At 34.6% G+C, this 14,987-nt stretch overlaps 1 protein-coding gene across 1 annotated transcript in view; it reads left to right on the top strand.

The window, feature by feature from the left end:
• SLC30A9 (solute carrier family 30 member 9) overlaps window positions 1-14,987 on the top strand; it is a 91,852-nt gene that overhangs the window by 24,581 nt on the left and 52,284 nt on the right. The window contains exons 3-6 of the mRNA XM_045474219.1: window positions 8,713-8,775; window positions 10,841-10,940; window positions 12,958-13,050; window positions 13,436-13,518. Of these exons, the coding sequence (XP_045330175.1) occupies window positions 8,713-8,775; window positions 10,841-10,940; window positions 12,958-13,050; window positions 13,436-13,518 (339 nt within the window). The remainder of the gene's footprint in view (window positions 1-8,712; window positions 8,776-10,840; window positions 10,941-12,957; window positions 13,051-13,435; window positions 13,519-14,987) is intronic.

Here is a 14,987-nt window from a genome sequence, read left to right as displayed (position 1 = left end):
TATACTGCAGGAGCACTTGGGAGGGGTACCTAACTGAGTGTTGAGTGGTTGAGAAAGTTTTCCATGAGGGGAAATGTTATCTAATTAGGGACCTAAAAGAAAGTTAGGTATTGGTGTACTGAATGGTAGAGAAAGAAAATAAACCTACAACTACCTTAGTGTGATTAGTTAGTAGAGGACCTGATGGTGGGGTTGGTAGTTTTGAGAGCACAAGGGATGAATATCAGGAGATCAAGGTTTTGTTGAGGAGTTTGTACTTGGTTTTGTAGGCAGTGGGAATCTATTAGAGCATTTTAAGTAGAGGAAGTATGTGATCAGATTTAAAATTTTAGAAAGATAATTAGCTGAAGACTGGAAAACCTATTGCAAAAGAAGGTGACTGAGAGCAGTAATACAAATGAAGGTCCAGATTAGGTTAATGGCAATGCTTTTTTTGAAGGAGTAGATGAACTCCAGATTTAGGAGCTAAATAATTAAGATTGGGTGGTTGAATTTGGGGAAGAGAGGAGAGGGTCAAGTAAAGTACAGTGCCTAGTTTTGGATTAGGTGATTGTGTAGATGATTTCATTGACTTCTAAAATTGGGAATACCAAAGCTAGAGTGTATTTTCATGAGAAGGTGATGATTTAGTTTTGGACATCTGAATTGTAGGTGCCTCTATGACATCTTAACAGATGGACTAATAGGCAGTTGGGTATATACTGTTTTTCTTTTCTTTTTTAGAATTATGCTAGCCTTTTTAAAAAAATATATATGTTTATTTACTTTGAGAGAGAGAGCACGCCAGCTTGCACAAGTGGGCGAGGGACAGAGAGAGGGAGAGAGAGAATCCCAAGCAGTCTCTGCACTGTCAGCATGGAGCCCAACTCAGGGCTTAACCTCACCCAACCGTGAGTTCATGACCTGAGCTGAAATCAAGAGTTGTACACTTACCCAACTGAGCTGCTCACGCACCCCGGGTATACTACTTTTCTGTTGTGAGACATCATCATCTCTTGACTGGATTACTGCGGCAGTCTTCCTGGGCTCTGTGCTTCCATTCTCTTTCTTGCTCATTATATTTCAGCCCAACCAGTCTCCTTTTGGCTCTTAGAAAATACAAACCTTGTTCTTGATTAGGGCGTTTGCTCTAGTTGCTTTCTCTTTCCAAGGTGCCCTTCTACACATGGCTGACCCCTTCTGGTCATTTACATCTTAGTTGAAATGTCAGCTCTGCACAAAGTCACTCTTTAATCACTTCATCTAAAGTAGCCATATCAACCTAATTTTAACTCTGTGTGGGCAGCACTTAATACCGATTGATATTTCCAATATTTATTTCTCCCACTTGTTTCCAGGTCCCATGATAGCAGGACTCAGTGCCTAGAGCAGTGGTTTGCACATAGTAGTTGTTTAGTAAATATTTGTAAATGAATGAATGCCAAGTTCCTACTTGGGAAGAGACTTAGGAGTAGTTATTAGCTCTACCTAAGAGGTTACTGAAGTCATGACTATGTTTGAGACAGTACAGGAAGGGAGTTTAACTATCTTTTCTTTAGTTGGGTGTCTTTCACATGGGAATATCCTGTACTTATGTTTGCAGTGCCTGTTTTTCATGCTTTTCCCTAAGCCCCATCCTCCTTTTGGGCTTACTATGCAGTTTTAGCCAATTTCTTCTTTTTCTTGTGATGATGGAGAACTGCAGGGAGAAATATTGAGAGTTTGATATTAGAAGATGAAGGGATGGAGATTATGATGAGTCCCTGAGTTCGAGAATATTTATTGGAACGTAGAAATGGAAGAAGAATGATGCCTGCATGGCTCACTCGGTTAAGTGGCCTACTCTTGATGTTGGCTCAGGTCCTGATCTTGGCGGTTGTGAGATCGAACCCCGTGTAGGGCTCCACACTCAGCACAGAGCCTGCTTGGGATTCTCACTCTCTCCCTCTCTATCTCTGCCCCTCTCCTGCTCGCGTGTGTGCACGTGCGTTCTTTCTCTCTTTCAAAATAAATAAACATTAAAAAAAGAAAAGAAATGGGAGAAGAAATAAGTGATGAAATAATATAAAAGTAAAATATGTTATAATACTCTTCTGAGGTGAACATAGACTCAGGCAAAGATATTTAATGTTTCTGCTCTACAGAAGGTTTGAAACTGAAATCCACGACAAGGTTTCCTTTTTTGTCTGCTGACAAATAAAAATACAAGTTTATTTTCTTATATTAGAAATACATTTGTTTATTGATAGTTTTATTTTGGGCTCAATTTTTCAGAATTTGCTTAGGCCAAATTAGACGTTGTTAGCCATCAGATAGACAGCAAGTAATTGCTTGATTGAAAGATAATTTGTATATTTAAGGATTTAAGATTGACTTTTGAATAATTCAAATCACGTGGTAAAGTCAGGAACAGCTCATTAAGAGGCAGAGACTTGCTAAGGAATCCTTAAGTTTTTAAGGAGCATTCAGATGTTTTAAATTTTAGTAAAATTAGTTTTAATTTTGCTAATGGCAGCAGATGTGTGGCAAACAGCCAGGGGTTGAGCTTTAAACAAGTGTCTAGAGATATTCACGGATAGAACGTCTAGTTATTTATTGAAATCATAAAGATTCTACTCCAGTGATACAGTACAAGCTTATTAAGGTGTTGGTGTGCAAGGTAAGTATTCATACATGTCTTTGAGCCATTTACTAGCATTTCTTGCTTATGATTCTTGGCACTACGATTAGTAACTATAGGCAGTTTGTAGTGAGAAAAATATCCAGAAATATCAGCCTTAGAGCAACTCATCTTAGTGATTTGGTTGAACAACTTTGATCATTGTGGAAAAGAGGGTTGTCTCTGAAACTTTTGACAGTAAAAGATTTTAGTTGTTCAGATGCTAGGTGAATGTTGAAAGCTTTTCTTTCACTTTTGTCTGCCCTACTCTCTGTTCCCCAAAACAAAATTTTAAGAAATTGATAAATAGATTTTATGGGTAAAGATGCTTCAGAATTTGCTTGCTGTATAGTTTAGACAAAAATAAAATCATGTTATTTAACTGTCCAGTGTCAAATGTTACAACCTATAGTTATTAATTATACAGGAGTGTTTTTTGTTTTTTTTTTTTTAAAGTTTAAGTAATCTTTACACCCAATGTGGGGCTTGAATTCACAGCCCCAAGATCAAGTGTTACATGCTCTACAGACTGAGCCAGCCAGGCGCCCCTAAATAGGAGGGTTTTTAAACCTACCTTTAATTTACCGATATGTTTAATAACCTACTTAGAATTTGATGAATAGTTAAAACTAAAGCCTTTTGGATTTTCTGTACATGTTTAGTTATCAAACCATAATATACCATGTTAAGTCATTTGCCCAGTGGCTTTCACTTAAAACAAAAACAAAAAAAACCCTAAGAATATACTAAAAATTATGTGTAAGATGTTTGCCTTTCTTTCAGAGAGGGTTCTGCCTTTGTGAGTACCTAGTCTGTTGGCATGTAATCTGTCCTTAAAAGCCTTGAACAACGTAAATTAGTAGGTAGGCAGAAATTCTGACCAAGACGGCATTGTGAATAGATGCTTTGAAGTATCTGTTTTACTTCTCCTTGGAGTGATAGATAAAACATGGAAAAAGAAAACTGAAGAAACAACGGCCCTCAAAAAAGATACGCTATGTCCAAGGAGTGGACTTACTCTGGGTGTGTGAGCAAGCACTGGCAACCAGGAGTTTGGTTTGGTTGTGGTAAGGGATCTGTAGGTGCTACATGCATAGCCTGGTGTTGGAGTCAGACTCACTGTTTGAACTCACCCACCCATTCTCCTACAGTAGGCGGAACTAGGCTCTTCCATTTGTTATGTGAGGCTATACCTTGTAGGAGGCTGTAGGGTAGGGAGGCAAGAAGAACAGAAACTAGAACCTACTGTTTGCTGACTTAGAGACTGGATTGAGTGGTAGGAATTTCAAACTGGCAGTAGGAGATCTGGTTCAGGACAGATGGATCAGATTGAGTTTGAGCACTAGAACATGAGGAGAGTGAAGGGATATATCCTACTTATAATAAGATTGTAAATTCTGAAATTTAAAAGTACATGAATGATCGTATTGCAATATATAAACTTCAGATCACATTGTACACCTTAAACTTAGGAAACGTTATGTCTCTTACATCAATGAAGAATAAAAATACATGAAAAATCCTAATTGTAAGAAAGCCAACAAAATCAAATGGGTATTAACTCTAGAGGATATTAAAATAACGGCCTGAATTGCTTTAAAAGAAGTTTAATATCTTCAAAAGAATAAATGAAGTATTCACATATTTTGAAATAAAAACTGTCAGAATAAAACCAGAACAAATAAATCTGGAAAAGAGCCAACTAGAAATCTTAGAAATGAAAGTTAGTTACTAAAATAAAAATTTAATAGATTAAATAGTCCTCATCAAGTAGAGGATTAGTAAATTGAAATTCACCCTCAATGCACATAGGAAAGCAAAAGGATTTTCAAGAAAAGTGAGAAGGCATTTAAGAGGCATGAAGCTGTAGCCTACATTTAATAGGCCATTTCAGAGCGAAGACAGAAATGGTGAAATATGCAAAGAGATGATAAGAATCTTTCAGATTTTGATGAAACAAGAGTCTTCAGATCAAAAGTACCCTTTGAATACTAAGCAGGATAAGTAAAAAGAAATCCACAGGTTTAAAAACAAAAACAAGAAATAGCCCAACTTAAAAGCATCCAAAGAGAAAAGTGAAAATGCTGTATCAGCCCAGTTGTTGCTCTTTTGAGGTGGACTTTTTATCTTTCACAGTATGCAGAAGACACAGGGGTGAGTGACTCGTAGTAATAGCTGTGCAAGGGGAAAAGGAAAGGTGAATGAATATTACTCTAGAATTTCACACTGGTCTAAGTAAACAGTCTAGAGTGAAAGCAAAATAAAAATACTTCACGTATAGAAAGATGAATGTCATTTACCATTAACCCACCCACATTAAAGAAGGAAACTTAATTAAATTATATATTTGTATAAGATATTTGTATAAGAGTAGACTCAGAGGGAAAAAAGCATTGGGATATAGGCGAGACTGTGAAGAGCAAGAAATGGATAAAACATGTTGGGAAAATTAAGTATTGATAATACAAACAATAACCTTTTGAAATACTAAATGCTAAAATTTAATTTAATTTTTTTATTTTGCTTTATTATTTTCTAAGTTTATTAATTTTGAGAGAGAGAATATCCCCAGAAGGGGATTCCCCTTAAATGCTAAAGTCGTAGTCAAGAGTAGTAAGATTGTGGTGGCTTAGTCTGTTGAACCCAGGCTCTTGATTTCCGGCTAAGGTTATGACCGCAGGATTTCCTGAATTTGAGTCCTGTGTCTGGCTCTGCGCTGACAGTGTGGAGCCTCCTCGGGATTCTCTTCCTCTCTGACCCTCCCCTGCACACACACTCTCTCTCTCTCTCTCTCTCTCTCTCTCTCTCTCAAAATAAATCGATACACTTAAAAAAAATGCATAATATCAAAGAAGTTTTCAGTAATTAAAGGTTTCTTTCCTGTTTAGAGGAAAGTTGAGATGCTGAATAACTTTGCAGATGATTAGAAAGATTCACAGAAAAGTATGTATGTTAAATTTTTAAGTGGAATCATTTAAACAGAAATGTAATCTTACAAATTTCAAACCATCTTAAGGGATGGGGTGGGAAGAGAATACAGAAAACTATCAATCTAACAGATGGCAAGAAAGGCAAAACAAAAATAAGAGCAAAGCAAAAGGATGGTAAAATGAAAACAGACAGTAAGGGGGCAGAAGTCCAGATGTACCACTACTCAGGTAGTGAGCCAGATTTCATGGTGCTGCATATCATTTCAGTAACTGACATTCTATAAATATGTGGAAACAGTTTCTATTTTTTTAATATGTTTAGAGAGACGTGTTCTGGGTCCTCTGCTATCAGCTGCTCAAGTTCTTTGCTCTTGAGACTGTCCTCTTGATGTATTAAACCAACAGTTTCTTCCTCATCATTCTCATCCCTATATAAAACAGAGTCAGTCTTTCCTTGATTCCATTCTCCTTTCTAGCTCCTGCTGAAAGTCCAGATACTGCTTTTACTGTTTCGTTTCCCATTCTCACTTCAAGCTGTTGCTTCTGTCCCCATTCTTCCTGCTGAAACTGCTATTGTCAACAGGCTACCAGTAAGCTCCATGTTGCTAATCCAGTTTTTACATCTGTCCTTTTCCTCCCTGCCATGAAAAATACACAAATACCTACTCATACATCGAATATTGTTTTACACGTAGAGATAATATAGGAAGTTGGTTAAGAGCATAGACTAATCAAAATGTGTGTTTCAATTCCTGACTGTGCCTTCATGTTTAAAATACCAGCTGTGTGGTTTTGGGGGAAGTTGCAAACTTCTCTGTGCCTCAGTTTCCTCATCTTTACGATGAAGATAATAATAGTACTTACCTCAGCAGTTTGTTAAGATCAAGTGAAATAATGCACATAAAACACATAGTACAGTATGTGGCACATATTAAATGCTTAGTAAATGTTAGCTCTGTCATTAGTAAATATTTTATTATTGAGTGAGGATATAAGTTTATAAGGGGCATTTTTTTAAGGGTGAGATTTTTTTCTCTCTCTCTCTGCCCCTCCCCTGCTCATGCTCTCTCTCTCTCAAAAATAAATAAACTTAAAAAAATTAAGTTCTGTCGGTTTAAAAAAAAAGGAATAGAATTAGACATTTATATGTATATATCTTTAATTGTTTAGCTGTTTTTACACTTTATTGTGTGATAACTTATTGTGTGTATGCTTGTGATTTACTGTTTTCATTAGATTTTGCTAAGATTTATCTTAACAGTATATGTGTCTAGCTTATAAATTATATGTATCTAGTTCATTAATTTTCTTTTTTTTTTTTTTTTTTAATTTTTTTTCAACGTTTATTTATTTTTGGGACAGAGAGAGACAGAGCATGAACGGGGGAGGGGCAGAGAGAGAGGGAGACACAGAATCGGAAACAGGCTCCAGGCTCTGAGCCATCAGCCCAGAGCCCGACGCGGGGCTCGAACCCACGGACCGCGAGATCGTGACCTGGCTGAAGTCTGACGCTTAACCGACTGCGCCACCCAGGCGCCCCTAGTTCATTAATTTTCATGGAGATAATTAGAGCACATACTTTTGATGGTTGTGTGAATTAAATGATACATGTAAAGTACTTAAAATAGTGCTTGGCACATAGTAAAGGCTCGAAGAAAGATAGCCACTATTATGTTTATTATTGTTCACTACTGTATGAAATGTGGTATGAATATAACATGGTATGTTTAGCTATTCCAATTCTTATGGGCATTTGGGTTCTTTCCAATTTGAAGCAACAGAACACAGTGCTGCTCTGAACATTCATATACCTTTTTCCTTGTACCCTTGTGCAAGTTTCTATTAGGGCAAATATATTGGCCTAGAAGAATTTGCTAGGTCATAAGTTATGCTTATGTTCAGCTATATCAGGTAATGCCAACTTGTTTAGCCAGGTAATTGTGCCATTTATATTTCCACCAGCAGTGTATGAGTTCCCATTGCTCCATAGCCCTTGCCGACATTAGATGTTGATACGTTTTTTCATTTTTCCTGATCTGATTGTTGTAAAATGGATTCTTGTGGTTTCTTTTGGGTTCTGTCCATAATGAGGCAGCCATCTCTTTGTATGTTTATTGGTGATTTGTATTTCCTTTCCTTCTTGTTCTTGTCTTCTCTGTTTTTCTAATGATCTGTCTTTTTCTTGTTAATTTGGAGGAATTCCTAAATATTGGTACTTATCCTTTGTTGATGCTATTTGTTAGAAATATCTTCTCCCAGTTTGAGGCTTTTCTTTTCTTTTCTCTTTTCTTTTCTTTTCTTTTCTTTTCTTTTCTTTTCTTTTCTTTTCTTTCTGGGTTTTATTTTTAAGTAATCTCACACCCAACATGGGACTCAAACTCACAACCCCAAGATCAAGAGTCAAATGCTTTCCTGACTGAGCCAACCAGGCACCCATCTTTTGTTTCATTTTGTTTTAAATGGGATCTTTTGATGGACAGAGGTTTTGAATTTTAGTTTAGTAGAATAGGTCCATTTTTTCTTGTTTTAGAAATCTGTCTCTACCATAAAAATATTCTCTGTTGTTGTCTGTTAGGCATGTAAATGCCTTCACACTTAAGTTCTTAATTTACCTGGAATTGGCTGTTTATGGGATGAAGTATATCTAGTTTTTAATTTTTAGTGAATTTTGGGGGGTGTTATACACTCTTCCCAGTAGCCACTCAGTAGTCATCCTTTCCTCATTAATATCTCTAGAATAATTTTGAGTGGAAGAATTTATAGTGTGTGTCCTTGTTTTGTACCTTATAAAGAAATGCACCTAATTTTTTGTCATTGAATATGTTTGTTATGGGTTTGTTTTGTTTTCTAAGGAAATTCCTTTTTGTCCTAATTTTTAAAAAAGGTTTGAAACTTGCGTTGGTGTTGAATTTCAGGAAATGCTTTTTCTTTAGCTCTTGAAATGATTCTATAGCTTTTTTTCTTCAGTCAGTTAATGAGGGGAATTAATAGTTTTTCTAATGTTCAACTATTCTTGTATTCCTAGGATATTGGCCTATCATATATTATATTTTTTATACATTGCCAGATTGTTAGCTAACATTAAGTTTTTAATTTTGTTTGAAAGCAACTACTTAATGTAACTTTTTAAAATTAACTTTCTAGCAGAAAATATAGGTGCTGAACTCAAAGCTCCACTCATTAAGCAAGAACCTCTCCAAGTAAGAGGTAAATATATTTTATTCTTTTTTTTTATTGTAATGGTGTTTTGTAAATATACAAAATTAGTTTATATAGAGCTCTTTATAATTACATTATTCTGAGTGTACAGTCCCTTTTTTTCTTTAAACATACTGACCATAAGGATTTATTCTCCTCTTTATAAACTAATTTTCTACCGAAATTCACTTTGCAGTTTGGTCACAAATTTTGTGGTAATTGTTTTTTCAAAAGCCCAAAGAAAGGATCAAATGGCAAATAAAAGTGCCATTAATTTGCCAGTAATGGCAAATAAAAGTGATCGATTGCTTTATCATTTTTAGAAAAGTAATGTGATTAAAAAGCAGGAGACCCAAAACCTTTCAGTTACACCGCGTTCAAATCCAGATAGAGTTTGGACATTCTTTTTTGACTTTGTTTTCTGGGAATAACTGAGTGACGAGGGAATTCTTGTTTGTAGCTCTGCTCTTTGTACGAGCTGTGGCTCTCACTTCCAAAGCATTGTGTTTTACAGGGCAGTAACTGAGATTAGAAGCACCACGGCTTTGGCATCAGGCAAAAGTGGACTCAGTTTGTGGCTCCAGCATGTACTAGCTGTATAGCCTTGGGCATTTTCTTTGAGCCGTATTTTTCACCCCTATGAAATTTTGCTAAATGCAATTTCTTTTCTAGGGTAACCTGGAAGATGGTCCATAGTATACAGTTACAGTTAGGAATAATTAATATGATTGCAGCAGCAGCATCCACAGTCTGGGCCAGGGCAGGCCAAGAGGGATTTCTGTATACTTCAAAGAAATCTTTAAAAAGTAACTTAAAAAAACCACTGATTTTTTAAAAGAAAGAAGTAATTCTTCTCTTTGCTCCAGAGTAGTTTATCTGGATTTAGAATTTTAGGATTATTCGAGTAAGGCAGTTTAGAGACGTGAAACTCATGCAAAAAGAAACCTGAACTACCTTATATGTATTTTTTTCAAATAAAGTTTTGATTTTTTATACTGCACTTTGTTGGAAGTGTTATTAAATATTATTTGTGCATTTGATTTTAATAGTTAATGTGTTAAGAGTCCTTTCTAGCTACTGTAGTGACAGGTAATTTTAGTCTTAATATACTCTTTCCACTTCAAAGTACAATGGAAAACTCATTGATAGATCTGAGAATAGAATATGAAGTAACTGGGTGACAGTTTGAAATGGAACACGTGACTTGTGTTGTTTTGTCCTGCTCTTCAGATATTTGCTCATGTTATTTACCTGCGTTATGTGACCAGAAGTCTCATTTTGCAGTGATTTATAAACATAGACCTATGTTGAGTGTAATTTTTAATTCACAGACTATAATTGATGCCAAATTGGTATTGTGTTATTGATCTCTGGTTTTTTAATGAACAATTTGATGCTTGGTAATGGGGAAATAATTTAGTAGAAGACAGTATTTTACCTATTACCCATAATAAACCTTCTATAATTTTGTTAAACTTCCTATAATTTTTAACTGATAAAAATATTCCTTACGTTTACTTTAGCTTTCTTACATTATGTGAAATAGTCCAGTGGCTTTCAGGCCTTTTTTCACTACACCTCACATAAGAAATATGAATGAAAACAAAAGTTTTCACAAAGAGTACTTATTCATTGTATGTAGTACTCTTTGGTTACTTTCTATTTTCATTTTTTATAAAAAATATTCGAAAAACATTGAACCAGTATGGAATTTTTTTTATTGAAACTTCATTTTCATTTAGACCCTAGACAATTTAAATTGTATTAGTACAATTTAAACAGACCAGTAATACCTATACAAGATGTCCATTAGACAAAGGATTAGCATTTTGGCATCAGTTCTAGCTGAGCTATGGAGATAAAATCTACATTTAGGCAACAAATGGGATTCTGTCCTATTCTGCACTTGGAGAATTTCCTTTTCTGATGCCATTCAGTGCATCAGGAAAAACATCAATTTTCTATGAAATTCATTAGTGAACCCACTTAAACATCAGCAAATGTTTATCTTCTAATATCATTTCCAATTTGCATATTTATTATGTTTTTTTTTAATTATTATTTTTGGTTTTAGTCAAAGCAGTCCTTAAGAAGAGGGAATATGGACCAAAGTACACTCAGAATAATTTCATCACTGGAGTCAGAGCAATAAATGAGTTCTGTCTGAAATCCAGGTATAGTAGGTTTTCTTTTTCTTTTTCTTTTTTAATGTGATAGTTCTATCTAATCTAAATAGCCATTTATTTCTTAGAATATGTTACTTGCTACCATCCATGTGGAAATTTTCCCATGACAGCTTCCTAAATTGAAGATCTATTTTGTTCAGTTAAAAAATGTTAAGATTGTTAGCTTACTAAACTGAATTCTGCTTCAACATGAGCAACTCCAGTCTTTTGTGATGTCTTAAAAAAGTTCAAAAAGGTAGGTTCTTGGGGTGTCTGGGTGGCTCAGTTGGTGGGGTATCTGGCTCTTGATCTTGGCTCATGTTATGATCTCACAGTTCACGGGATTGAGCCCCGTGTAGGGCTCCTGCACTGACAGCATGGAGCCTGCTTGGGATTCTCTCTCCCATTCTCTCTCTGCTACTCTCCCACTCGTACTTTCTCTCTCAAAATAAATAAACTTAAAAAAAAAAAAAAAGGTTCTTCAAAACCTCTGTATCCCACAAGAACCTTAGGAGTTTTATTTTTGTGTTAATATGTAGCTTATTATTAATAAGATATTTGTGTATTTGTTTAACTTTTTAAAGTTTTGGGTTTATTTGGCTAGCAGAGTTGAGTAATTTAGTTACATTTATGTTCACACTCCAGCTATGGTTTCTGTTGAGCATAAATTATTTTTCTGGTATCTTTTTGTTACCAATTTTGTTGTAATCTTAGATATTTATTGAGATATTTGTCACAAATTTAGAAGCCCCTCCCCCCCCCCCTTTGTGTGTTTACCTAAGGAAGCCATATTACGTTGAAGATTTCTTGGCAATTTAGACATCAGATTTAACCTTTTTTCCCCTCTCCCTCCTGGTCACATCCTCTGTATTATAGTATCAAGAAATAAGAATTCCTGTCATCAGTTTTATAACTTACTTAACTATTAAAAACAACATTGTAACTTTGTAAAAAACAGTTGTAACAGTGATATAAAAGAATGTTCTGTTTCACACTGAGTACTTCATTTAGTTCTCACAAAAATTTTGTGAATTAAGTGGATTAGGTGTTGCTGTCTCTGCATTGTAGGCCAAGAAACATAGTAAAGAGGTCAGTGGCAACCTGGCTCACTTAGTGAGTCAGCATCAGGGAACTAGGATACATATCTTTGATAGGTAAACATTTTTTTTACTAATATGTGATGGTTGGTTATGTTGACTTGTTTTATTTATGTATTTATTTATTTATTTTTAAAGATTTTATGTTAAATAATCTCCACACAAGTTGGGGCTCGAACCCACAACCCCAAGGTCAAGAGTCGCACACTCCACTGACTGAGCCAGCCAGGTGCCCAGGTTGTTGACTTATGTTAAACTCCAAAATAATTTCTTGGGATTTAATATATTCCATAGTAACCAGATTTTTACTTATAGGTCTTTCCATTGCTCTTGTAGAATTTCCTTAGAAAGACCAATAATCAAATTTAGAATGACTATTTAGCCATGACTTGATGAATACATAAACCCTTCAGAATTTAAGAGAATGGAAAATAAATAGCACAGAATTGACATATACACTTTATGACTTGATACCTGTAAATAGTATTACCACTTAGTATCATCAATTAGTATTAATCTGGATATAAACAAGTATGACTATAAGTTTTAAATTTAAATTTTTAAATAGAGGATGATATCCTAATCCATGTTTTTTCTACTTTTCACTTTTTCCTCATACATCAGACATTGCAGTGGAGTGTCCATAACAGATAAAAAAACAAACACTGATGAATTAGTTGAATCTCTACATATTATGTTATGTTATCTATAGTGAGCATCAAGAATAATTTTTTTTTTCACTGTCTCGAGCAATTTTTGTATGCAAAAGTGCCTTCTTTAAACTGATCTTTATAAAGCCTTTAACTGATCTGTATAGCTTTTAAAGATCAGGATCAAGGTAGTGGCTTTTATCTGCCCCTAATAATCCTTCTGAGTACCTCAACTATATGAACCTTGTCTGAATAAATTCAGCATGTTTCTTTCTCCAGTGATCTGGAACAACTTCGAAAAATCAGACGACGAAGTCCTCATGAAGATACCGAGTCCTTTACCGTATACTTGAGATCGGATGTGGAGGCAAAGTAAGAATATAGTTCTTTTAGAATAAATGTACAAGCCAAATTTGGGATTAATAAAAACCCATCTTATATAGACCCATAAGTTTTTAAAGGATATATTTAAAAAGCAGAGTATTTTCATATTTGCAAACTTATCTATCTGTGAGTTACTAGTATATACTAGTTAACTAAAAGTGTATCAAAATTTATAAGAAAATTTGCTGTTGAAGTTACTCTTACTGTTTAGATTTAATTTAGAAAAGCTTCTTCAGTGTTTTATATTTTTTCTAAAGGACCTTATGCTTTGTTGTAAGATTCTCATATAGTTATAATTCGTCTAGATTTAAATATGATTACAATAAGGTCATTAAAATTGTTCATTGTCAATGGCCCATGTGTGTATGTGCAGATCTTTGGAAGTTTGGGGAAGCCCTGAAGCTCTTGCCAGAGAGAAAAAACTGCGTAAGGAAGCAGAAATAGAATACAGAGAAAGTAAGTATATTCAGTTTAAAGTGGAGTTAATTAAAACATAACGTGTAGGTGAAACTGGGGCCTTTAATGAATAACTGTACTTCCTAGCAGTTGCAGGTCTCTTGACTTTGGCTCTGTTGGTTCTAGCAAATACCAGTTTCCACTTTATTAAACAGTACCTTTTTTTTTTTTTTTTTTCCTCCTGTATGGCTCTTTAAAGATGATGAGAGGTGGGGCACCTGGGTGGCACAGTCGGTTAAGCGTCCGACTTCAGCCAGGTCACGATCTCGCGGTCCGTGAGTTCGAGCCCCGCGTCAGGCTCTGGGCTGATGGCTCAGAGCCTGGAGCCTGTTTCCGATTCTGTGTCTCCCTCTCTCTCTGCCCCTCCCCCGTTCATGCTCTGTCTCTCTCTGTCCCAAAAATAAATAAACGTTGAAAAAAAAAATTAAAAAAAAAAAAAAAAAGATGATGAGAGGTAACAAAGCTAGATGGTTGTTTCTATAAGATATATCAATATTATAATTTATAGTCTGATTTGAAGATTATATTTGTGAAGATTATATATATTGTGTATATATATATAGTCTGATTTGAAGATTATATTATATATAGGAGGCTTTATCTATCTATCTATCTATATATACCTATATGTATAGATATATATATAAAGATATATATATAAAGATAGATATATAAAGATTTATATATATATATATAAAGATATTTATATATATATATATAAAGATATATATATATATAAAGCCTCCTATATATGTATTTATATATATATAAAGAATAAAAAGCCTCCTTTCATTTCCTGTGGTTACTATCTCATTTTCGTGACTATAGATAACTGTTGTTGGCAATTTGGTGTATATCTATCCAGAATATTCCTGATGAATTTTCAAATTTCTGTAAACATTTTTTCACTTAAACATAATTGGGTGACACTATGCATATTGTTTGGCGTCTTGTCCTTTATGTTTACCAGTGTGACTGTAAACATCTTTCCATGTCTTTCTATAGAGCTCTACCTCACTCCCATTCTTTTTTAACAGCTACAGAGTATTCTGTTATATGGACATAACAAGCTTTATGTTCTCCAATTTTTTACCATTACAAAGAACCATTAGTGAATGTCATATTTTAAAATATATAATATATACTGTTATTAAAAATACATGGTATAAAATGTTAGTAGAATTTTACGGTTGAAGGACATGGGCATTTTAAGATTTGATAGAATGATTAGTTCTGAATAATTATTCTCCAAAGGCATATTGTGTCAATTTATACTTACAGTGTATGAGGGTGACTATTTCCTCATATCCTTGACAGTGCTGGATGTTACCATTGTTTTAACTTTCTTATGTACTTGATGGACAACAGATGGTACCTTTAATTTTGAGTTTTTCTGATTACCACTGAGGTTGGTTATCTTTTAATATATTTGTTTTTCTTAGTTTTCTGTGATAATTTTTATATCCTTT

Source organism: Leopardus geoffroyi, chromosome B1 (assembly GCF_018350155.1).
Source record: "Leopardus geoffroyi isolate Oge1 chromosome B1, O.geoffroyi_Oge1_pat1.0, whole genome shotgun sequence".
NCBI lineage: Eukaryota > Metazoa > Chordata > Mammalia > Carnivora > Felidae > Leopardus > Leopardus geoffroyi.
The sequence above is the reverse complement of the archived record's forward strand: the minus strand, read 5'-3'. Positions and strand labels throughout refer to the sequence as shown.